The sequence below is a fragment of the Excalfactoria chinensis genome, chromosome 16 (assembly GCF_039878825.1).
Source record: "Excalfactoria chinensis isolate bCotChi1 chromosome 16, bCotChi1.hap2, whole genome shotgun sequence".
Lineage (NCBI taxonomy): Eukaryota > Metazoa > Chordata > Aves > Galliformes > Phasianidae > Excalfactoria > Excalfactoria chinensis.
This window is the reverse complement of record NC_092840.1, coordinates 6518387-6544125: the sequence shown is the minus strand read 5'-3', so window position 1 is coordinate 6544125 and position 25739 is coordinate 6518387. Positions and strand designations below refer to the sequence as shown.

At 40.9% G+C, this 25739-nt stretch overlaps 2 protein-coding genes across 15 annotated transcripts in view; both read right to left on the bottom strand.

Annotated features, from left to right (window-relative positions):
- The window catches only part of CLIP1 (CAP-Gly domain containing linker protein 1), a 59249-nt gene extending 50378 nt beyond the window's left edge, over positions 1 to 8871 (bottom strand). For 13 of the 14 annotated variants that reach the window (XR_011905453.1, XM_072351518.1, XM_072351505.1 and 10 more), the window contains exon 1: positions 8699 to 8871. The gene's annotated coding sequence lies outside the window, so the exon portion shown is untranslated. Of the gene's footprint in view, positions 1 to 7815; positions 8015 to 8698 lie in introns of those variants that run through there. The other variant, XM_072351506.1, reaches the window with a different exon arrangement.
- A 5287-nt stretch (positions 8872 to 14158) lies between these two features.
- ZCCHC8 (zinc finger CCHC-type containing 8) lies at positions 14159 to 25323 on the bottom strand. The gene is made up of 14 exons (XM_072351519.1): positions 25126 to 25323; positions 24456 to 24498; positions 23819 to 23893; positions 23303 to 23408; positions 22877 to 22954; positions 22454 to 22557; positions 20653 to 20718; positions 18725 to 18785; positions 18151 to 18293; positions 17714 to 17856; positions 17457 to 17572; positions 16757 to 16840; positions 16384 to 16495; positions 14159 to 15726 (listed from the first exon to the last, which is right to left on the bottom strand). The coding sequence occupies exons 1-14, from the start codon at positions 25304 to 25306 to the stop codon at positions 14909 to 14911; spliced, it is 2130 nt and encodes a 709-aa protein (XP_072207620.1). The 5' UTR covers positions 25307 to 25323; the 3' UTR covers positions 14159 to 14908.
- Between the last annotated feature and the right edge of the window lie 416 nt (positions 25324 to 25739).

Genomic DNA, 25739 nt, shown 5'->3' with positions numbered 1-25739 from the left:
CTCAGCAGTTTGGCAGCCACCCCAGAGCTGCCCAGTTGCAGATTGCCCAGAGGCACCGGCAGCAGCACTGGTGTGCACACAGCACACACCATGCATTTCAGGACAAGAGAAACACTACTGAGGGAAGGGACTGCTGGAAGGCAGCAATACAGACTAAAGAAACAAGCCACCCATGTCTTTGATCAGGATAAATTTGATCTCTCCTCTATTATTAATCACCAGCACACACTAGTGTTCCTAAAAATCAATTCACTGTGAACAAGTGTCAGTCACATGGCTTTGTGAATCTAAGCAGCAAAGTTTAACATACTGAACAAGAAAAACCAACCAAGCTCAAACACTCCCCAAAACGACACCTTGTTGGTGTCAAGTAAATATTTATTAATACATGTATATAACAAGCCTTTGGGCAACAGAAAGCCAGAGCATTCTAATGTTGCATTTCCTGGCTCAAGGTACTAATTCATATTTTAATCCTGTTCTTCACATCATGGGTTATGTATCTGCTGTGTCATTTGCCTTTTTCAATACACAAGCTTTCAGCTGGGCCAGAAGTAACACAACCCTCCACACCGTCATACTCTGATTTCAGGGTTAGTGAAACTGTAGCTCAGTGCAATAAACTGCTAAAATGCAGCACAGTTTGATTAGCTGCTGCCTTACTGCAATAGTGAAAATGCGACTTCCAGTCTTGGAAAGAGGTAGGACATCGACAGGAACATCTCTAAACAGAATTCATCAAACAGCACGTAAGTTTCTATCACGGGATTTTAGGCATGACGCACTTGAGTGTTTCCAAGAGGCTCCAGATGTCAGTTACCTCAATGTCAATTACCTCATCTGAGGGCTTATAAGAGAGGACAGCTAGCTACTTGTCTCGATTTGTTTGCGTTCCTCCTCTGAATCTTTCTCAGCTCTCCTGCAAAAGAATTTTACCCCAGAATATGAAAGAAAAACAAAGCATGTTTTCATTCAGACCTTATATGGACCGCTAATGAAACACACATGTGAAATGCAAATAAACACGTGGATTTGTGGCCAAGCTTTCCCAATCATCTCAGAAAACACTTAAGCCTTAGCAAAAGCAGATTTGGCACCAAAAAGCAGTATTCCTGGTCTCAGCACTGCAGAAAAGCAGAATACTTTCTGAAGAAGAAACAGCCATCCATCACCATTTCTTTCCAGATTGCATTTTAACAACTAGGCACTACAAAAGAAGTAAATGCATAATTACATGCAAAAAAAAAAGAGAAAGAAAGATGAGGTTCAGGTCTCAGCTTACTCCACTTCAGAACCCAACAGCCACTACAAAAACGCAACAGCCACCAACTGTTCTTGTAACAGAGCTGACATCTGACAGCGTGCTGCCATCAGAGCACTCCTTCCGCAGCTCAGGTGAAGCACAAGGCTTCATCAGACAAAACACTTGAAACTGTGACTTGATCTCTTGAAGAAGAAACACTTGCAAACATCACTACTTGCAGGCACTGTGTTTCCATGGAGAGAAGCAAGCTGTCTGTCCATTCGATGTGGAAACAAAGAGGACTTCCTAGCCCAGAGTTGTGATGTTTGAATGGACTCACCATGGACTGCATAACCCCGGTGCTCTGCATGCAGACACACACAGTCTGACTCTGTGCAGTGCACTCAGAGGCTGGAATGCTATTCTCTTGTGGTCTATTTGTGTAATAAAGTGAGACAATTATTTTAATCAGCGATCATCCAGCATGGGTCACACGTGGCTGCTCCAAAACATTTCAATTTAAAAGATAATATTAACTCAGTTGATACTACTAAATGACTGATACTGTTGGCAAATGCCTTTCAAAGCCAAAACATTGCTAAGCTTAAAGAAGAGACAGCTGCAAGCTTAGTTCCAATCAGAATACCAGTTCTTTGCAAAATACATGCCAGTATTCAGACTAAGAAATACGCAGTAAATATTCTACAGGGGCTGTGTAGAATAGTCAGTACTGCTGGGTAACGCCAGGGGAGATGTAGCCAGAGAAGATCCCAGCAGTCAAGTACCAGGTAACTCAAAGACAAATTCTTATCATACCACATAATGTACAAAACAAAGTGGAAAATAAATTCTGAGGGAAAATGACACACAAAAAAAATAGATGTCAAATACCTCTGCTGCACAGAAATATGTCTTTCCTAGTAGACAGAATGCAATAATAACTAAGTAAGAAAGATAAAACTGAAGCACTATCTCTGAACAGACAGCCTGAACAGCATTTCTGTAATACCCATTTCACGCTCCTGATGCTCCTCATGAATCATTCCTCAAAAATCCTGACAATGGTTCAGAGAAAGTAGCTTGGAATTTTGGAACCATTCACAGTTAGAAACACAACTCCTAAAATTACGGCATTCTTTAAGCAGAGTGCCAAGGCCAAGTAATTTACAGTACAAGCATTTTAGGTATGATTCAGATCTGATTTTTATCACAGCTCTAGAAGTTGTGCTTGTGGTCTCCTAGACTGGCCATTAGACTTCTGGGAACAATAAAAAAAACAGCCAACCAACAATGAGTGTGTGTATTTCCAAAAGTATTTAAAATAATGCTTTCAGATTAGAGGCTTTTGGAAAGCAAACACAACGGAAGAATGCAACCATATTTTGGCTCTGAAGAAAAAAATACCTTCACAGCACACCGCTATTTGCTCCTTGCTACCTGTTGAGGGAATACTTCTCTCTCTGCAATTATGTGCCAGTTCACAGAGGCCAAATCCTGACAGGTTCAAACAGGAATGAGCCAAATTCATCCATATCATGTCCGCTGCCCATAGGGGGCCATATCCACCAACACCCTCACTACAACACATGGGATGAGGGGACAGAGCAGAGGGATAAACTGCAGGAAGCAGCTGGGCTCATACGCTCTCCCTGAAGAGCATTTCCCATCACCACCACCTTGTTTCATTTCCAAGAAGGAACATGCAGTCCTCTAGGACCACACATTATGCAGCCAAATGTCTCATTCTTTGTTAAGCTGTAGTGTCAGCACACCCAGAGCCGGTGAGCTGAGCCTGATCCCAGAACAGTTACCTTCTCCTGCTCACAATACCTTCTGCGCCAGGTTTAGGTCTGTTGGACACAGCTCATGCTGCCCTACCAAATGCACTGAATCGCCATCGTGAATTTTTCCAAGCTCTGAACTGCATTTACAATCAAGTAATTCCACAGTACACATTACAAATATCAGGCTAAGCTTCAAAGTCAGTTCTGAAACAACTAACAACTACAGGCAGTTAAACCAAGAAGTTGGATTTTGAAGCCTTTGTGCCTTAACTCGTCAGAACTTCTCCTCCTTGAAGTGATGCAGCACACTTTGTAGACCAAGCCATTTACAACTTAAAAGCCATTTAAGACATAAACACAGCCATGCTGGAGCTATGAACTACAAAAAGGCCTCTTTGCAACGAGCCACTGAAGCCAATTACTGAAACTGCAAGTGAACTCCCTGCACCCAATGCTCTAAACTTTGTGCAAACCCAACATGTACTGCCAGCTCCAGAACATTTACTGAATGAGCTGCAACTTCAGACAGAAACAGACCAACAAGAGCACCGCAGGCCTTTGAAAACTAACAAAGCAAGTCACAGACAGCAAACTATGACAGAACTGATGTAAGAGCTTCTGTACAGTCACTTTTAAACCAAACTGATTACCCAGCTGCTGCTTAAGAATTTAACCGTAATGCTCAGTGACCAGACTGCAGGATGACAGAGGCACCTTCAGGTATCATCTAAATAGGAAACAGAAGATAAGCAGAATGGTGGAACTTAAGATTTCAGTGGAATAAGAGTTGGCATTTTAGAGTTTACATTTGATTACTCATTCAACACAGAGCAATTAGACGAAAGGGAACATTTAAGCATTACAAAGACTTCAAAAATGTGTCTTCAGTTTTATTTTGTCTCTTAGAAACCACAGATTTTGATGTCAATTAAGCCAGTAGTATGATGACCTGAATATACACAAGTACACTACTACAATAAAAAAGACACCAAAATAACATAAGCATTGCATTAAATGCTTCATTAGGCTAAGTGCAATTAGATCATATTTATTTGGCTTAGTAGATGCTCTGCTTACTGCCAGCACCAAAACACATGGGCTGGTACATGCCTATCAAACCACTGCTCTGTGCCTCACTTCTAAGAGTAGAAAAAAACGGTACAGAAAACTCAGTAGCTCAAGTAAGACATAAAAGGAGCCCAGACCTTTATTTTAGATCTATTATTTACAGATACTGGTATAGGAATTCAATAATAAGTAATCAATTCAGCAAGAAAATATGCAAGAATATCCTAGTTCACATGCAATCATTCTTCTTATGGCACAAATATACTCCAGCTCATTCCAGCCCTACCCAACAAAACCCTCATATGAATTCTAGGCAGGTATACCCTTGAAAAAGGCAAACACTCATCTGATGGGAATCGCATACGCTGTTAAAACTCTTCATATGAATTTGAATTTTATAAATGGCACACTCTTGAAGAAGAATAAATTACCTCTGATAATTTATTAGTTATGCCTAATTAAAATAGAGAGAACAAAATCAATCCTTTGCTCTTCTGAAGTGCCTTCAAAGATGCTACCAGGATGACTCCAGGATATTACTGCTGCATGTAGTGTTTTAGTGCATGTGTAGTTCAACTCAGAATACAACTTATTTGGCCACCAAAACAACACTTTTAGCAGTATCAATGCTTTGATCAACATAACTTGAAACAAAGAATGGCTGACAAGTTACTCAACTGCAATCACATCTATATGACCACCAGCAGAGAAACATCTTTCAGCTCTGTTTTGGAGAGCACCAGTACAAATAAGCATCACTGAGTCTGCAGCACCCAGCGTGTGCAGTAAAACACAGACAACCAGAGGATACCTGAAACAATCCCAACACTGTAATGCAAGCACTGTGCCTTGCATCACTCATTCCACTATCAGGCAGCCATCACACCACAGTGTAAGGACATCCCTCTAAATACCTTCTGGTTTTCAGTGGCTTCAAGGAGGGAATCTCCATTCCTTTAGTAACTCAGAAGAAACTCTGCTTTCTTGTGACCTTAGAAGGAGCGGAGAAGAACACACTTTGCTGTTTAGGAATCCATCCAAAATTGTATTCTTAGAGGTTTCACAGAAGTAGGCCAACATTACAGCAATGCTATGAGAAGCCTTTCAGTCAAGCTTCTGTGTGGCTCACAGACTTTAATACTGCATGAAGGACATTCTAAGTCACATCACCTCATCATTTTGTAACTTGCTCTGGGTATTCAGATCCCCAAGTGCCCTGAGATCCTCAAGGCTTGAAGGACGAAGACTTTGGCTGCTGAATATGAAGCACAGATACAAGAGGATGTCTGCAACAGTAAAAACTTATTTTTGGCCAGCAGTATAGTGAATAATTCTTTCTTGATTTATGTTGCTATTTCTAAGCACAGTCTGTTCAATTTTTTAGGAAAATTCCCATTTGTAATTAACAAAGAAACAGCTAATAACTATTTCAAAGCTTTTTAAAAAAAACAACACAGAAAATACAATGCAAACCCTACCACTTCTCAGTTGCCACTGTACACATGCGTGACAAAAACATCACTGCTGTGGTCTATTATAAGACCAGAAAGCATGTGATCCTTCCAAGCACACATCATTCTCTACAGAATGAGTCAAGGATTAAGAAGCAGGGGAAGTTTTCACCTGGGAAAGTAAATAATTAGCAGCTCTCCCGACAGCCCTGCTATCTGCGCGTCCTGCTTTCCCTACATTTCTCCAAGGAAATTCCTCACTGCCTTTCCTCAAACTGCCATTTTGAGAACAGGTTCAGCTGTCAGCTCTGCCTTCTGATGATACCACACCTTAACCAACTTAGTAAGTGCGTTCAGTCCACAGTGACAATACTTGGGAATAGCAGAGCATAACGTTTACATTATTTGGGATCTAAAGTTTAAGCGAAAGCTTGAGAAGGAAAGTATTATCTCCTGCCAGCCTCAAACCAAACACATATATAACATATATAACATATATATAACAAAGGGCTTCTAAGGGACACAACAAAGGTGCTTCTTTTAATAGTAAGAATTTAGTTTCCATAGACTTGGGTGAAACTGTAACTGTTTCACACCTTGCAAACATCAAGTCAGCACTCCCTTTTTAGCTCTCTGCACTCTGAGCCTTTTAAATTAGCACCATGACTGCTACATGGCTGGTGTATAATAAACACAAGTCCAAATACAGAACTTAATAAACACTGCTCTGATTCAGCGGATGCTGCCGCCAAGCAGAGCAGCAGACTAAGTCAGATAAGCTAACTTCATCAATACTGAGCTTGATTCTCCACCTTGCAATTTTCTTTCAGAATAAGCTAGAAATATGGATCTTTATCTACATGATAGATGAAGATCAGGAAAACTTAACAGCTTTTAATGGTGTTTCTCTGAGAAATAAGAGAATGAAAATGACCCTCAGCTCGAAGGAGTGGTTAGTAGGCACTGTTCTGAGGAGTATGGGTTTGTACAAAGGGTTGTCCGTGTGGAAAACCGCAGAACAGGTGGTAGAAATGTGTACATCTTAGGTGTATCTTAGATACATCTTTCAACTCTTTTAGTCTTTCTGAGGCCAGGATCTAAGCCACTAGATTTCTGGGTATTTCTAAGGGTCAGTGGTGCTATTTGAAGTCACGCAATTGCAACATCATGCTGCAAAAATAAACACGTATACAGAGCAGCCATACTAACGGGTGTTCAGAATCACTGGGGACAGAGTGCAGTGATAGAACTGGCTCCAGTTCTTCTGGTCAAGAAGAATGAAATGAAACTGGCATCTGGCTGAGGGCAGCTGAGATTACAGCTAATGCAGTATAAAATTGCCTTTCATTCAATAACAAAACACCATCCATCCGAGGCATTTCTAAACATGCCAGCCCAATAAGGATTCCAGCGCGTTACTTTTTAGATGTGCCAGCAGAGCCAGTAGTCCCTAAGGAATGCCAACAGATTAAACAAGAGCTGCATTCACGCATGGTCACCATGTTCAAACATTAGAAAACTCGCATTTAACATACAGAGTTAACATCTGACCCAAATGTTTTAGAGAGGGAAAGAAAAGCAGCTCTGAAAAACTACACTGGCAAGACAGATAGCTATTTCTTTAGAGAGAAGCTCTGTTTTGAAATATTCACAGTCACTCCTCCGAAACAACTTCAGCAGGGCCAAAAGAATAAAGGCAGGAACACCAAGGGAATTATCCAAGCTAAGTAAATAAAAGCTGAGGGTACTCACGTTCAGATGATAAGAGAGGAAATACACAGGAGCTTAGGAAAGCCACAGTAACCAGCATAGGGACACTGCTCTTCCTAACAGTATTTTCACATGAGGAAAGAGGTTATTTCCTATGGGACACCTCTGTGATGCTGACAGAAGGCACACCAGAAAGCTGAAAAGTCCTCCTTAAAAGAAACTGTACAAATAAATGAGGTGAACCTAATGCAATCCCGCTCCTGATCCCTATGGACACGGTTATTTCAGCTCACACTCCTGAGGTTTTCGGCCTCAGCCAACACAGCCCCGTCCCTTCGGTGCACTTCAGCACACGCAGGAAATCCGCTGCATGTTGGAATCGGGTGGGAAGAAACCCCCCCGACACAGCATGACTTCCAACCAAGAAGCGACAAACCTCCGCCCATTTCCCTGTCATTCCACACACAAGGAAGGACTTCTGTCAGTACCCGAACAGTCCTGTGCTCCTCCGAACAAATCGCTTTGTAGTAAAAGGGAGGGGAAAAAAAAACAACTTTACCTTTCCTCCCCTGCATGTCATTTGCCATGACGTTACACAGAGCAGCAGGTGCTCTCACACAGGCCCCATGAACACGGCTGACCCCGCCACACGCGCTCCTCTGCGCTTCAAACACCTTCTTGCACAGCAGGAGGCACAAAGGTCCGTCCTTCCCCGCATTTCTTCCCTCTCCCCACACGCTCGCAGGTTGGGAGCCGTTCTGCCCGGCGATGTGTAAGCAGCAACTCAACTTCCCCAACTCCCCGCGAGACGCTGCTTGCGTTCTGCCTGACTGAGCGCGGGGGGGGAGGGGGGAACTTCACTTAACAGTCATATTTTTAAGCATGACACAACCCCGGACCAAATATTCCGCCTCGTGCTGTTTCAGAGGAGGTATTCGCAGCGATTCTTGGCTTGTTTTTCATTACTATTTTGAAGGCAAGGAGGTTACACGGCACGCTAAAGGCGGCAGGCACAGGGCAGGTGAGGCGCGCGGCCGCACAGCAGTGACACAGCGGGAAGCAGACGGAGCACGGCCACGCATCCCCCTCGCCCACAGAGGTGGGAGCCCGAGTGCCGCCGGCCCCGCGCGGGCTGCGGAGGAGCGGGGTGAGCCCGGTGAGCCCGGCAAGCCCCGGCACACAGCCCAGGAACCGGCCGAACCGGCTGCTGCCGCCCGCGGCCCTGCCGGGGAGCGCCGGGCACGTGCGGACGGGGCTGGCAGCAGCCGCAGCCCATGGCCGCCTCACGCCGTCCCCTCACAGCCTCGCGGACCTTACCCGCCCCCCCCCACCTCCCTCCCTCAGCGCGGGCCCGAAGCGGAGGCCCTGAGGCGCACCCCCACCCGTTCCCTCAGGCGCAGCCGCCGCCGCCCTCCACGCGCGGGCCCCAACGGCGGCCTCACCGCTGCCTGCGCACCGCCACCGCCGCCTCCGCTTCCCCTCCGCCGCCGCCTCCTGCCCCTCTGCGGCGCCGCTCCCGGCTCAGCTCGGCGGGCGGGAGGCGGGGCGGGGCAGGCGGACAACGTCTGCCGGGCCCGAGGCTCCGCGAGGCGGGGACTGCAGCAGCGGGAACCGCTCCCCCTGCCGCGCTCCGCCGCTGCTTTTTCCCCTCCTCTCTCGGTCCCCGTCCTTTCCTCTCGCTGCCTTTGTCTCCCCCCGCTTTGTTCGCCCCGGGGCAGTGCCCGTCCCTTGGGGCAGAGAAAGTGAATGGGAGAGGGGAGGAAAAAGGGTGGGGAGAGATGTGATCTCTCAGCTTCACACGGGCCTTATGGACCAGAAACTTCAACGTGTGCGGCTTTTCTCCATTTTCCTTTTGTCTTCAGGCCCAGAAGCGTTATAATTCCTTCTCTCTCTCTGTCTGAATTGGCAGTGTGCTCGTGGAACACCATTCTCCCGTTGGTGATGCTGAAATGGCTGTAGCAGCGGCTCCACCCCATCGACAACGATTTAATAGCAGTTTTCAAGGCTGAATCAAAGAGCTCTGCTCCACTTTCCTGCTCTTACATGCAGCGTTGGCTCTGCTGAATTCATCACAAAGCAAACCTGTTCCAGTCCCGTACCTTTGGTTCTTGTGCGATCCTGTTCAAACAAAAGGGTGATGAGAAAGCAATTCCAGCACTGGAGCCCAACTGCAGCTTGTAATTCAATGTGGCATCATTCTCTGGCGTCCATCCAGCATGGTAAAGCACAGAACGGTGTGACACAGAGCCCAGGATAATAGCTTTCAACTAGACCAGCATTTAGCAATGTCTGCTGGTGTTTAACTTCCTAAGCGTTAAGTGGAAGCTCTTACCGTGGCCATTAGATGTCGAAACTGATACCCTGCACAGAGCCACTCTTTCTTCCTCTCTGCAAAATTTGTACCTGTTGTCCTCCCAAGCTCTCAGCTGCAGTTGAAGACCTTTGTGCTCGCGTTGTGCTATCACAGATTTGAGCCCTCTGCATTGATGTAATGTTTTCTATCATCCTTTGTTAAGTTGGTTCTTGTTTCAGATAATGTAATACCAGGTGAGCAGATTTCAGGAGTGCAATGCATAACATTTCGTTAAGCAATACCAGACAGTTGTTATTAGCATAAAGCACAGCAAGTAGAAGTCAATGTACTATCAAAGACAGAAAACTAAGGAGCAGCTTTGTGCTGCCCTTTCAGAACTTCAATAAAATACCAACAGTAAGTAACAATGCTAAAACTATTAATGAAATACATTTCAAACATGTAAGAAGCTTTCTCCAACTCCTGGGAAAACTAAAGCTAGAAAAAGGTCCCATTTCTAAAGCAGGAACTCAGAAAGAAGTTGCACAGATCAAAAGTTTCTGCCTATGAAGTGAACATACCGTAGTCAATGGGACATGATTCAAGTACGAAGATTATGAGTACAGGATTTTCTTCCTCTGAATGATCTCTTCAGCACGTAGATTTGGCAATTCCTATACAGAAACTTAGTTAACACCTTTTTTCTCTCCAGTACTTTGGCTGATGTGTATCACACAGTCTTATTCCTGAGAGTTCTAATACTGTTGCAGACTAGGAAAGCATTTTCACAGCCTAATGGTCTGAAAGGCTACAAAACTGTTCTTATTCCCAACACACGTACTGTTTTCCTTTCCTAGGTTAGCAGTCACAAAAAAGCCACATAGGTCTGTGTTCTTTGTTGTACACAAGACAGATGTGCATCCAATTGTACATTGTTTTACCCCTGTTTGGTAGAACAACAGAGAACAGTATTTTAAGAATCTTTTCTGCATGCTTGTTTATCCAAGGTGCTTAATTTGACAACAGTAAGAGTCACCTTGACTATAAACATTCCATTTAACAGACAACATGAGAAACCATATTCTATTAAAGAAGATACTGCATATGTAAGGAACAACAAGAGCTGAAGCAAAGCAGAAAGTTTTATCCCTACTGAGAGTGTTAAGCTTCTAAACAAAGGGCAGATCAGCTTCTGCTCAGTCACTGGATGACAGCTAAATATTACATTGCAAAAAACCTTATGTCTGCTGCTAGTAGTTAAGTCAACTTTAGGAAGTGTCAATTGTCACTTACACATTAATTACTGTGTTATTAAATCCATCCTGTTTGTAACTTCCCTTCAAGGACTAATTCCTCATTTGTCCTCTCCCACCACTTTATACATAAAGTATGACTTTCAGAGCTACAATATGTTCTTAGGAACAGCAGCAAGCTTCAGTGGCATTTAATTACCAGAAGCAGTACAACTGTGGTACAAAATGGGAGTACTACAGACTTCCACAGCAATTACAAATACTTGTGAAAAATACAGAGTTGAGCTTTTTTTTCCTCTTGTTTTTTCAGCTATCCTGCCTTCCTGAGCGTGCAGGACGCAATTTTTCTTAGCACTTACCAAGTCTTTCAGTTATCGTTTAAATTCTCAGCCACTGCTCTTTTAATGACATCTTAAGCACTGTCAATTAGATTACAGAAATATAAGTTAGAAATGTAAACCAATTTCAGATGCCAACCACCTGACTGATGGCCACAGAATTAAGAACACATTTTTCTTCTATGTACCTTAGCATTTCTGAATACTTTTGCTGTTCCCAACCCTGTAAGCAAACACGAACATCACACCAGCAGGAATCCGTGGGAATATTTGAATGATGACTGCTCACACTATACCCACCCCATTACAAACTTTATTATTATTCATTTTAGTAAGCTCTAATCTCGGCTATTGCACCACGCCAATCACCATGGGAACCTGACATAAAAGTTCCAGAAATGCTTCAGCTGTTCAGCTTCCCTCAGATCTTGCAGTGTCATCTGATTGCAGTTTCAATATACAGAAGTAATTTGTGTGGTTATATCTGACAGAGAAAAGAAATCCAATAAATGCAAGTATCTTTAGTACAGAGACAGTGTACAGTACTTGATAAGAACAGGGAAAGCATGGATAAATATCATGATGAGATTGAGATCAGGGTGAGCTTATTCCTTATAATGAGAAATCACAGGGATAACTGCATGTCTTCTAGCAGAGGTAGATACAGTAGGGATTTTATGCATTGGTTCTGCTTGATTTTCTCAGAGCATTATCCATTCTAACCACAACATCCCCAGGAAGGAGGATTTTAAAGATAGGTATGAGTACCTCGCATTTTGAATTGTCACCTGTATTTAAGAACAGGGACTATGTGAGCTAAAAAGAGAAATTAGATAGCTGTTGACTACATGGGAAAACATTCATACCACCTATTTATCAATTATACTGATCTAATTGGAAAAGAAGCATTGGTATCAAATGACTTACCGCCTGAAACATATTCAAGAGGCAGTCCTGGTGTCTGTTATCCCTAGCAGGAGGAAGTCTAAGCACCAGCTATCACTAGAAGGCACAAAGAAGGCACAAAGCATCATAGAAAATCCACACATGAGCAGCTTGCAAAAGCCTAATGTTTTGCAATACTTTTAAATGCAAACAAACAAAACCAAACCGCATACACCAAAACTAAAGAAACAAACGAAGAGACAAGAACTAAATTAAATGGGAACAATCCCAATTTCCAACCGTAGGAACTAAAATTCAAGTGTATATGCTGTCTGTATACTTCCAATTGTATCAGGCTACATGTGGAGAACAAAAACATTTGCTAACTTGAACAACCAGTCAGTCCAGTCACTTTGCACAAGAATTCTAATGGATATAAGTATGTGGCCCCAAACACAGAGCATCCCTGCCCCAAAGCCTTATTTGCTTTAGAAACCAGGAGATAAAATCTTCCCAAACTGAAAAAGACCTCCATCTCTAAGCAGGTTTTGTCCAACAATTACAGGACTCCCCAGAGCAAACACAGAGTATCCTTGTTCCATGCTCCATGCCTTTCAAAACTAAGGATTTAACACATTTAAGTTAGTATTTAGCATTACATTTAAAGCATGATTGCTAAAATATCTTCACTTTATCCTTACTCTCAATTTCTTCAACATAAATCTTGGAAGCAATGAGTTAACAACTAGATCAGTATCATCTGATAACTTGTAGAAACATCTAAGACTTATCTATCCCAATCAGTTAAGTGGAAGGGCAATTTATTATGAATTTATTGTAAACACGTAGAGCTAAGTATAGCACTCAAGAGTACTAAGTATATAATATAAAGATGATTTTAATACTGTGTATGCTTATGCTTTGCTTGCAGACAAATATGCCAATAAAGTCTGTATGCCCTACTAAAGAAGGAACATTTCATTTCATAAGGGCTATTAAAAAAAAAGATCTTCTAAGGCGTGGAGAGAGAACTGCATGTTTAAGATATGAGCACCTCAACACACCCAAAAGGTGTACACACTTGAAATGATTACATCACACTATCATCCGCATGTGAATGATGCATTGCGCAGCACATAATAGCTTGGGTAAATGGCGATGACTAGCTTTTAACTTCATGGGAGGAAGAAGCATGGAGAAAGCACAAAATCTCTAGGTGATTTTTATTAGAGCTTTCTTTGTCAAGCACACAGAAGCTGGATACTGGCTTGAAAGCAGTACTCTTACTTTTTCCTAGAAGAGATTAGCTAGAAAAAGCCTATCGTTTTAGTTCATGTGATGAATGTTTACTTGGAGCTCTATGTTCCACAGATAAACGGAAGCAATCCATGCTGCAAATGGAGCCTTTTCAGCCTCTCTGAAGTCACGCCATCTACATGTAACGACACTCTGGTTTTCCATTCCTGTAAAGTTTAGAGAAATAAAAGGAAAAAATATAAGCACTCGATCTGAAAAAAGCTTGTGTTTTTCTTAAGCATACAAACATGAGTACACTATTTCTACACATTATAAGAACCTCTGGGAAACATCTTCAATTTATACAACTGAATTTGTTAAAGAACAGGTTCAGTTATCAAATACAGTTAGTTATCAAATACAACCTCAGACATCCCTACCTCATAAGTGTTTTCTTCAGTACTTGACAATCCTGTATTTTACTGTGCATCTCACGTGGTAGAAACACTTTTTTTCCTGCATTTAAGGACAAACAAATGCTTTACCAGCTTTAAAGGACACTGTTAAGCCAAACCAGTACTCCCTCTGTCGGCAATGCAGATGTGTAGTTGTTGCACTTACCAGTTGCTCTGAAGAGAGGTGAGAGGAGGGGGGGAAAAAAAAAGGTGTTAGAACAGTTAGTTAGCAGAACTCTAACACTTCTAGGCTTTGGCCTTCCAAAAACAAGCAGTTCTTTAGATTATGAAAATTGAGTGGCATGGGCAGGTTCCATTTAAGTAGCTGAAGTAATTTTAACATCTTAATTATAAAAACATGAACCCAGTAGTTACGACCTTTCCTAAAATAATCAACTCATTTCACCCTCATTTTAATCAGCTTGTTTTTCCCAATTATCCTCAGCAGCTAATTTCAAGAAATCAGCAGTCTAATGGCTTGGGACTCCAATTAAAAAAAAAAAACATATTTATAAAAACTCATTTATTAAACCTCTGTACATAAAAATGAACACGTATGTACAGCAAGTTTACATGAAGAACGATGTTACAAAAGATACAGTGGTAATTAAAACTAACCCACATAAATAAAAGTTTATAAAAATACTTGAAGAGGTGAAGATAATGCTGGTAATCCCTGGTCATTTTCATCCTATTTTCAATACTTTGACATGGGAAGCCTTAATTTTAGATCTTTTAAAAAAACATTCTGAATATATTAAACTTATCTACAGGATAATTAGCAAAATCTATAAAGTATCCATTATTGTACAAAGGATATTAAAAAAAAAATAAATCACCAATCCACCTGAAATTCAAGGACAACGCAACTCTTAGCCAAAGCAACGAGCAATAAGACAAGTCTCTCTTTTCAGAGCGAAGAACAATTTACTTGCCAATGCAAATCAACAGTCCTGGCACTCCATAGTGGAAGGATGCAATTTGAAAATTCTTCTGTATTTTCTGGCTGGATTGATTCTGGTCAAGGTGGAAGCCCTGCAGTGACTTCAGTTTTGAGGAAGAACAGGGTATCTTTAGAGATTTTCCCCTTCCCACAAAAGGATGAGGAAGGTTATATGAGTTTGTAAAACCGAAGAAGAGAGTAGGGTGCAGGAATTGGAACATAAAGAAACAAAGGAAGACCAGTTAAAAGTCAAGTCTTTTTCTTTTGCTGGTTTCTTGGGGAATTCTTTAGCACACTTCTTATTCGAAGGTAAGTGCCCGTTGATTCTGTCATGTTTTCAAATTCAAAAGGTGCTATACCTACAGCAAACTTACTCATATCAGGAACAGGATTTGAGTTCTTCGCAGATGACTCAGTGCTTGTCACCACTTTATTATCAACTATACTTTCTCCATTGTTAACCTCATGGTTGGGAACAGGCACGGTGTTATCTAGCAGGCCTTCAGAATCTGAATTATCAGGATTTTCCTTTAAATTAAGTGAACTACTATCTGGATTAGGACTAGTTAAAGAATGTTCATTTTCTGGTACCTGTTCGCTGATACTGGAAAACCTAGTTTCCAATGTTACCATCTTATCAGATGATCTTACTTCTGCAACAAGATCTACTTCGTTTCTAGATGGTGATGATGTAACAGAATTTCCAGTTAAAGGTGTATCAACAGGGATATCAGAGTCACTGTTTGTGCTTTCTGCTTGCTCTAATGCTGCCCAAATTAATCGCTGCTGTTCCTCTAGTTCTTCCAAGGTCAGGGTATCCTCATCCATGGTTGAGTCCACTATTTTTGGCTGAGGAACATCAATGGAAGGATTTGATGATGAAACGGTGTTAGGAAGAGGAGGATGGGTGGGTGTTGAGGGTTGAGTTGGTGTAAGACTTCGTGGAGTAAGTGGAGGTGTGCCTTGTGGTAAAGGAGGAGGAGTTGAAATAACTGGAGGTCCAGGTGGCAGTGGAGGTTGGAACTGAAAACTGTTAGTTGTTTGAGATCTTTGTGACACTTCCACATCTAGAAACAGATATCAGGCTTCTATTAGAATCTGAAGTCTGACTAGGACAACATTCAGTGCCAATGCTTTAGGAGATTAACTATCAGACATAGGTCTTCTCATACCTGGTTTTCAGCTGAGATAGAACAAGCTTTCTTAAAGTTTCAACATCCACTGAAACTACCTGTTTGGGGATTTTAACTCTCCTGGACATTTCATGAAAAACTATGAAACAAACAAACAAATCTCTTGAATATACTGAACAGACTTTCTTCCGGACTTAGACACACTAAGGTACCCTCTCTTATAAGAAATCCAAAAGCAAAGATAAAGCTTCTCCATCTATTCTAACATTAAAACAACACCAGCACCTCCTGTTAGCTTGACTAATTTTTTAAGAGTTTGTAACATCCTAAAGTATTTAATCCAAGTATTTTAGGATTTGGAGGTCTTTATAACAGATTTTTCTTAAGATACATCTGAAGTAAAGAGATTGGAATGGGTAACCCAGCATTCCAATTGCTCTGAGCACATCTGAAACTTCTTGTTTACCTTAAGCATTACCACAGCAAATACTAAAACACTGTTTTCCCTTTGTCTACATTAACATTTCAATCCAGAAATGTTACTTTGGAAATAAAAATCTAAACTAGGGAAAAAGAAAAGCAGAACAATACCAGAATCTATGTCCATGTCAGATACTGCAACCTCCACGTCGTCTTTTGGTCGTTTTGAATGATGAGAGCTTGGCTGTGGTGCTGTCCTTTTATTGCTAGATTTTGAACTTGGCTGAAAGGAAGTTAACCAGGAAAACAACATAAGTTGGAATGTTAGAACAGGTAAGCCAAGTTACAGACTACCTTACCTTTCACTGGACTGAAAAAAAATCACTAAGAGTTAACCATTTACTGTAAAGCTAATACAAGCATCAGGATTTCACAACTAGTAGTACCAATGAGATGGTCTAAGTGAAGACAAACAAGAGATCATTGTCTCCACTAATTACATGACAACTTTTCTGTATTGAGAGTAAAACTGAGATATATTCACCGCATGGAAATTAGAAAGGTAGTTAGCAAAAACATCCTTCTGTTGAGATGGCTGCATGGGGATGGAACCAAACATCTGCCATTCCTACAACAACAAAAAAAGAGAGACAAAGGGCTGAACATTGCATACGTTTGGCTTAATAATATGACAGTAGAACTAAAGAGAAATACTAGGAGATTAACAAGCAAGATGAATTCATCCTCTCATCAGAAACCTTATTTATCAGAGGTAAGCAGATCTTATGTAGGAACTTAGGTAAGCAAACAAAAGTACTACAACCTGTGAATACAAAGAACTAATGGACTGTACTATTATTATTACTTGGTAATTTATTATTGTTGTTATTACTTGGTACTGGTAATAATAGCATTACAACTGGTAATAAAGCATTACAAGAACATGTAGAAAATGTAGATGGGCAAAAGGAACAGGCACTTGTACATAATGTTTTGTCTTCAAAGGAAACCCAATTAACCTAGGCTCCTGTTGGTCTTATAATGGAAATAAACACTACAGAAGCACTGCCAGACCCTGCCCAGATATATCAGATATCACCTGAACAGCCCCCACCTCCAAATCAAAGCACTTAAAATAGCCCGTTGAAAGAAAACTGACAAATGGATAATGCAGAACATTAAACTTGGCTAACAACAATAAGACTATTTAATAGGCTGTTCAGAAAGCATAGACAGCCACTTACATCTGGGATCCCACTCGGAGTGGAGATATTAAAGCCTGGATAGTTAATCAACTTAGAGACATCATAAGTGACATGTTTTTGTTGAAGATATCCTTCATCTTCTGTTTCATTATCATCTATAAATAAAAATCGTAATTATTACCAATGCTATTTAATGGTACTGAATAAATCCATAGGATTACAAACACAGTTTTGGTTTTTGGAACATAAGTATTGACAGACAGCAACAACAGCAACCAGATCTAACACATACATACCTTTACCATCATAAAGCGCAAGTCCCGAGTGCTCCATTTCAGCCTCTTTGAGCCAGCCTGGTGGATACCCAAGCTGACGCATGCGATATATAAACGGAGGAAGACTCTTAGCTGTGACACCAAGCGCATCTTGAAGTTCCCCACTGAGTTGAGAAAACAAGAAGTCCGTGAGTGTGTTTTTTATAAAGGAAGTCATTCACACAATGTTGCATTTTAAATGATCAAGCTGAAATGATTTAGCTCAAACCATGTTGCTAGTCATTTCCAGAAATAACAAATCTAGGACAAAACCAACTCTGATATTAAAGAAAACTTTGGATGATATTAATTTTCTGATATTAAATATGACTTTGGATAGCAACACCTGGCATTCCAAAGGCAGAAAAGTCAAGTCATTCCAGAAAAACATCTCAACAGCCAATAAAAGGAACAGATACCTAATTACTCCTGGTTTAAATTTTCCAAACCTCTCTTCTACTTCCTCTGCATGGTAACGCTGCTGAAAATTCTGATTGCTTGCTTCACCACAAGCTTCCATAAACTCCTTTCTCTTCTCACTTATGCGAGCTGCATTTCGTGGCTTGAAGATAATACAATTGGCAAGTTTCAGTTTGGACAATTTACAGTTCATGCACGTCTTCACCAAATGTAAAACTGGTACTCCCTACAAGCAAGCTTTTTTCACATGGCTGAGGTATAACTGCAGTTGTAATGAACATTACATACTGAAAAAACAAAGAGTATTTGCATGTTATCTAGTGGCAAACAGGAGACATATCTAGGAATGGTCTGCAGTTTGAACAAAGGAGATATTCAAAATATTATGCTATGAAAATGATTTACATTCTGATTTAGAGGTAGAACTTACATTTATGAGCAGTATGATTTAATCGAAAGAGATAAACAACTGCACATCCTGACCAGTGCATCTATTTTTTATTTAAGTGGTGTAGATCCACTGAAACATTTCTTAAAGAGAGGCAGTCTCTTAAATACTGATGTAGAGTTTACCTTTGGACAGTCCTTTATTTGATGCTCTTCAGAGCCACAATTGAAACAGTGCGATTTTGGTCTGCTTAAAAAACATAGGAAAAAAAAACAAAACACACATTAAAGCTGAAAATCACTTTGCAATGTTAAATGCACCTAATTATTTTAAACCTAAGATTTTATTAGACTTAGAAAAACAGGTAAGTACTGTCTGCTGGCTCCTGCTTTTCTTAAGTTGACTGATTAATATTAACCTTCAAAAGGGAGCAACAAAATTTTGTATCATGTTCTTACATAGGATACAAAAACAGAGAAAAAACAGACACAACATAATAATAAACTAAAAAATACACATAAGACCATGTAGAGAGGAAAACAAAACAAAACCCCCAAAGTTAGAGCAGAAAAGCAGTACGTTCAGGAAAAAAGCCATATAATATTTTATAACCCATATAATAAAAATATATTTGCATAAGAGGGAATAAAATAGTAACAGAATAATTCAGGTTGGGCCTCAGGATGTCCACAGTCCAGCTCCTTACTCAAAGCTACATCAGCTATGAGAGCAGGCCAGGCTGTTCAAGGCTTTGTGCAGTAGTCCTGAAAATCTCCAAGGAACAAGACTTTGTAACTTCCCTGGGCAACACAGTCCAGTATTTTACTGTCCTAATGGTGAAAAAGCTTTTCCTTATATTGTCTTATAGACAGAATTCTCTGAAGGATTTCTGCTTCTGATTAAATATGTAAACACTGCATTTATTAGCACTGTATGAACAAAACAAAACCTACACGCTAAAGCTGATGTCATGATGTCCTGAAGGAGAAAAGTAAGGATGTTAACACGAGGCTTTAAGTACAGAATACAGATATGGAACCTTCAACTTAACACTGCAGTACAGTAATACCTTTATTTCTCTTTTGATGCTTGTATCATCAAAGCTCTGACAGCTCTTACAATACCAAAAAAATGCATTGTAGAAACAAGCAGGAGGAGCACAACTACTTCTCTGGAAAGTCCTGGCCCGGAGCTTGAAGAAGCTATGCAGACTGTATGCTGAACTACCACTGCCTTCAAATTTAATTTTCCCTGTAAATACCCATCAGGGCACATATTTTCAATGTTATAGGAGGGAAGATCCCAATCTCTAACAAGATTTTAAACACTGTTTTCTGAAGATTCATTAAATTAGGATGGGAAACATGCAGAGACAAAAGGGTGACACAAGAATGAGTGTCCAAGATGACATCTGCCCACCCCGCTCTAAATCCAACCTGTTGAATTCTCTGATTAGATAAAACAAAGCACGTATTTTGCTTCACCTTTGTCTAGTATCTAAATACAAACATTTGCTGTGATTTAAGTATTTTATCACCACTCCATACAATACAAATGACCCTTCAATCTGGCTTTCCCTTTAGATGACAACATTTCTAATCCAAATATAGTTCATTTCATTATTTTCCTTCATTTTGTGATTCCTGACAAAAGCTGAGATGTATTCATTACAAATGAAATTAATGATTTCAGATGCTATGAAAACCACACAAGCTTTCCAGCATAAACCCATTTAACTTTACTTGTTACCTCCCATAAAAGCTATACCATCAACTCTTAAATCAGTCTGTCTTAATAGTAAAGTAAACCATATGGAAATTGTTCCAGAAAACAGTAAGAATGATGACAGTACACTGGTGCAAGGATGACAAAGCAACCACTAAAAAGAAGCCACAGAAGAACAGAACATCAATAACTTCAGAAAGTTTCTGCACATTGAATATTGGCCCTTCCTAAACAAATTCAGTAAACCACAGAGACCCACTGACTATACAGGCTGGTTTACTTCAACTCAGTACCCAAGTACGTTCAAGGGTTTAGTATCTATGGGAATAATCACAGAACACATCTGAACTTTGCAGCTCAAAACTTTATATTTAAGAGTAATACAAACCTTTTTGGTTTTACTTGTATTTCTTGTCCATCTAGGGAGAGAATCTGGCTGAAAACTTGCTGATATCTTTAGATTTCAATAAGGAACTGCTACTGGATGAAGCAAAATTTCAATCTTGTTTAAAATATCAATGAAAACCTACTAGGGCTTTGCATAAAATATTGACTCTTCTGGATTCACGATACATTGATACACATGGTGCTTAATCTGAAGTGCAGACTTCATAAGTATAAACTATAAAACTATAACCACTATATTTGGTAAGATAGGCTTGTATTGCTTTCTAATACCCAATTTCTAACCAAAAAGCTATCCTGTTCTTTATAACCACTTGCTAAACCTAAAGCCCCCTTGCTAATAGGCAGAAGTTTCATACTCCCAGTTCTGACATACTTTATATCAATCCTATTAATAACACATTTTGGTAGAGTTTCAAAAACGTAACTCACATCTCAACTAAGTGTAGACAGGTCACATCACACTACTTGTGCTTGCTTTTTGATTGCAAGTTCTTAGCTGTTCTGCCTATCTGTCTAGAAAAGTATGAGAAGAGAAGAGGGCCACAGGTGAACCAGCATGGAGGAGACTTAAGAGGTAAAGTTCAGAAGCACAGTAGTTTCCAGAATCTAACAGTTGCTTTTAAAAAGAAAAGCAGATGTCAGATACTAATTTGACACATTAATTGGTACTTCAGTCATTTAGAACCACAGTGTTTCATACACCATTTAACTCAGTATCAAGTGATATTTTAGGCTCAATGTCTACAGGAGCTCTAAAGAAAAATGAGATAATTTTGAACAGTAATATCCTTGCTTTGTCAAAGATGACAAACACAAAAGGTTAGCCAGACTTAACTTCTTTTAGAAGAAATTCCCCTGTTACACATCCACTTTCTTTATCTGGAGGTTGGGAGATTGTACAAATATCATTTGGAGAAGACTGACTCAAAACATTACAACAGGCAGCTTTCCAAATGTGAAATTACAGCACAGTGTTTGCACGGTTCAAAGGCAGCCACAAGAAAAGCTAGATTAGCTGGCTTTTACGTTTACAATTTCTTTTCAGATACAAGTCATCTTCTAACACTAGGAAGTTAATTTATGACAAGTTTGTTAACTAGATAGTGCAGAAATGAACTGTGAAACTGTTTCCCTCTCCTGACTCTTTCTGTTGCCAAAGTAACGTAGGGAAACTGGGGAGATGGGATTAATTGAAGGGAAAAATAAAAGAGAAATATCTTGCCCAACTTCCTTTAGTCATCGACTCCAATATTAAAAAATGTTTTCTCAAATGTTTCCCTCAATCCCAGCTTCTAAATACTGGCTTTAGAAGAGCATAGAACCAACTTTGAAATGGATGCAAAGTAAGAAAATCACATAATTCTATTTTTTTAGAAGATTTTCTCCCAGATCCCAAATTGGGCAAAGATTATCTTAGAGAATATTTGAATTTGCTGAGCCCTTTTCTTCTCCCATGTTACAGATTTCACAGAGGGAAACCACTTACTCGTATCTGGAATGAACTTTCCTTCCAAACCTAACTGCAGACTGGCCCAGTAAAGCCCTGCATTCACAAGATATATTTACAGGAGTACAGCATTCACTCTTCTCAAAGTCAGTCAGCCAATCATATCCAAACACTTGTATCTTTTGAATACAAAATCCACCATTTTCCTATTAAAACTTGTCATCTATAATAGAAACATACAATCTACTGAACTGAATATGAGCCCAATTTACCAAACTGGCACTCTTTGGATTTGGTAAGCAGATAAAGACCCTTGTATTTGCAAACAGGATACTTAGGTATTTCCCATCCTTCTGTCAGCTGTGGATTCTCATTTAATATAGGCTGTCCCAGTTTATCAAGACAAAAATTGGTAAAATACAGAACACTTCCTACAACCTGTAGAAAAAAAGTCAGAAAATTGTCAGAAAGGTGTCAGTATTTAGGTCAGATTATTGGTAGCATATTTAGCAATTTATACCACTTGGAATTCTTCCAGGTTTCTACCCACTCTGTGATATTTACAGATAACACACACCCACACCTGTACCAATCAGCACTTTTTTTTTCCGCTGAAGTGGCCAAAACATACTAAACTTTACTGCTATTACATCGATACAAGAAATTTAGTGAGATATTATTTTAATGCTAGTGTGTATTGAGTATGTAGAACAAAGAGTCAGACCTACCGTTCAAAAGCATATAGTCAAAAACTTACACTAAAAGCTTCCTTCATTTTTTTAACAGAATTCGTGCTGGCTGTTTTACAGTCCTCTTCTAAAAGAACACTGGAAGGCTGAAATGAAAAGTAAAAACACAAGTCAATGATTAAAAATAGCAGACAATATAAAGAAGAGCTCCAAAATTACTGAAGTAAATAAAAGGCACAAAACACGGAGTAAAACTTCTACTTTTTCTTCATACATTAGTTAAATAGAGACGTCTATTTTAATAATGGTTTCCACAGTCCAAAATATCATAGATAATTTCTTTGTTATGGTCCTTTCCCCCCCCATCAGAATAAGCTGTTTTATAACATTTATTTGATAGGTACCCGATTAGCAGTTATAGGAAAAAAAATATCTAGAATTCAGTTACTTAACAGTGTAAAATGTCAGTATTAGCGCTACAATCCTTAAAGTACCTGAGGCTTAAGACTGAATTGTGTTTTTTCCTGCTCATCTCTCTGTTGCTCTTCATATTTGTGAATTAAATTAAAAACAAAATCTTCAATTTCTTGATGGTACTGCCTGCAACAGAGTAAAGAAGCATAAAAAGGTGAAGAAAAGAGCAAAACTGAAATATACATAAAGTGTCTTTTGAAGCATCTGCCATTTACTACTTCAGGATTCACACAAAGGGCAGTCAACACTCAACTGAGAAGCAGGGCACAATTAATGCACTATATTTACCAACAACACTTTAGAAACTTTTAGTCAGGAGTTCCAAGGAGTCATATTTCATTTTACAATAAATGTAGCCATTGTGACTAAACACAGGAGAGCTCTTATCTTTTGCCACTTCCTACCCTTTCTCCTCTGCAAACTAACAAGCATGTGTTACTAAATAGGACATATATCCTCTGGGCAAACATAACCAAGAGAAAACTAATGTCTAGCTTCCTATCGGGAGTCTTTTACTGAAAAGCTGAAATACTTACTTAGAAATTACATTGTTCATAAATAAAATCTGCAACAGAGGCCCATCAACTTTTGAGTTGTCCACTGAAATTCCACTACAAGAACAGAATAGATAAAGAAACGGTTACTACATCAGTTTTATTCTAAATACACCCTATTCAGCTGTCACAGCAAAGAGTCTGTGTTCCAGACAGAAGAACATTTGGCCAATGCAAGTTTCATTATACTAGGAAGTTCCTATTATCTTAAAGAAAAGCCTTCATCCTCCAAGCAAAGTATTTTGTGGTTCATTGTGAGATGAGAACACAAAACAGAATACAGAAGCTTTCTTCTAACAACACAACAAAAAACAGTAAACAGCATTAAGATCCATCTCACAGTGCCATCTAATGACTAGACACTACCTGGAGAACAACAAAACAGTTCTCTTACTCATGTAAATACTGTTATATACTTGTTCTTGCTGCCAAACTTCACAGAAAGTAAAGTGGACTTTCCTTAAAGGCCACATCACAAGCAAACGATCATTAATATATGTATACATATATATACACGTATATAAATAGGGTAATACAAATGAAGTTCTTGACACTGAAGCCTAATGGACTTCATAGGAATGGTGTTGGACAGAAGAACTGTAAGCCAGCAGAAACATACCTAGGGCGAGTCAGAATATTCAGCTTCCTTTTAAGTTCTTGATGTTACCTTCTCGTTAAGGAACATTGCTTTCTTCAGAAGACACAATAGCACCTTAACCAATTGCAGGGCTAAATAAGAAAACACCTCACAAAAATTGCACAAAACACCGCCTGAATTGTCAGTGTCTTTTTGTATTTAAAGGACCAAGATACATCACAAAAGGGTGAGCAGTGAGACATCTGTAAATAGAAAACTAACTGCAAAGAGGACATCTCAGACGTCAAGCTGTTGGAACCCATCCCAACAGCTCAAGGAACCATTTAGCAGTTATACATTTTTTTCCAGTGCTTTTACAAACGGATTTTCGAAGTGAACGCACCACCACTCCTTTCCTTCACGTAAGCAGAAAGCAGGAGTGCAGCGTTAGGCGTTTTAACTTGCTCCAACGCTCGAGCACTCAACAGCCCCGTAGCCACAAGAAGGGCACACGGAGCCTCAAGTAGAGAAAACCGCCTCTCGAGCGGCGGGAGCAGCGCCCCGGGGTAGCGGCCCCTCACAGCCCCGCAGCCGCCGCTCGGGCTGCGCGCAAGCAGCGCAGGGCGCGGAGCCTGGCCCGGAAGGGATCCGGCGGCGGGAGGCAGCCCCCCGTCCCCGCCCGCCGCAGGCCCCGCCAATCCCGTCAGGATATTCTCCGCCCGCAGCCGCCGCACCGTCTCCTCGCAGCCCCGCAGCCGCTCCTGCAGCTCTGAGAAAGCTTCCTCGCGGCCTTCCGCCTCCTCGTCCACGCTGAGGCGAGGCGGCGGCGGCCCGTCCTCCTCCTCGAGCTGCTCGAAGAGCTCGCGGTCGCCGAAGTCCACCTCGGCCGCCATCTTAAGCCGCAGCAGGAAGGGCGGGGCGCGGGCAGCGCCGGAAGGCCGCCGAGGGTCGAAGGGCTCCGCGACACCCACCGGGAGCCGCGGAACCACGGCCCCCAGCATGCACCGCGGCCATTGCGCCACTGCGGAGCCGGGCCGTGCCCGCTGCGCATGCTGGGAGCTGTAGGCCGCTGTGCGGCGCAGCGCACGCCGGGAGCTGCAGTTCCGCGCGAGGCGCAGCGGGAAACATCCGCGGTGCCAGCCGCCTTCCCGCCTTTTCCTTCCTCCTCTGGAGAGCAGCACCGCTCCGACACAGCACAGACCGCATCGAACCCAAAGTCAGACCCACAGTCAGGTCTCCCTGCAGTGCACGGTTAGCACTCTGCAGTAAACTCCTCAAAGAAAGCTGTTCCTGGCTGCCTCTGAGCCCTGAGTTTCCTTTGAGTTC

Bases quoted from the DNA above. Each gene is read 5' to 3' on its own strand.
- ZCCHC8 (XM_072351519.1), bottom strand. From the start codon at position 25,306: ATGGCGGCCGAGGTGGACTTCGGCGACCGCGAGCTCTTCGAGCAGCTC. The intron at 16,496-16,756 runs GTGAATATATCT...ACTTCCTTTCAG, and splicing joins ACCTTTCTAATTTCCATGCG to CCAAGTTCAAAATCTAGCAA. The intron at 15,727-16,383 runs GTATTGTTCTGC...ATCTGTTTCTAG, and splicing joins TGACATGGACATAGATTCTG to ATGTGGAAGTGTCACAAAGA.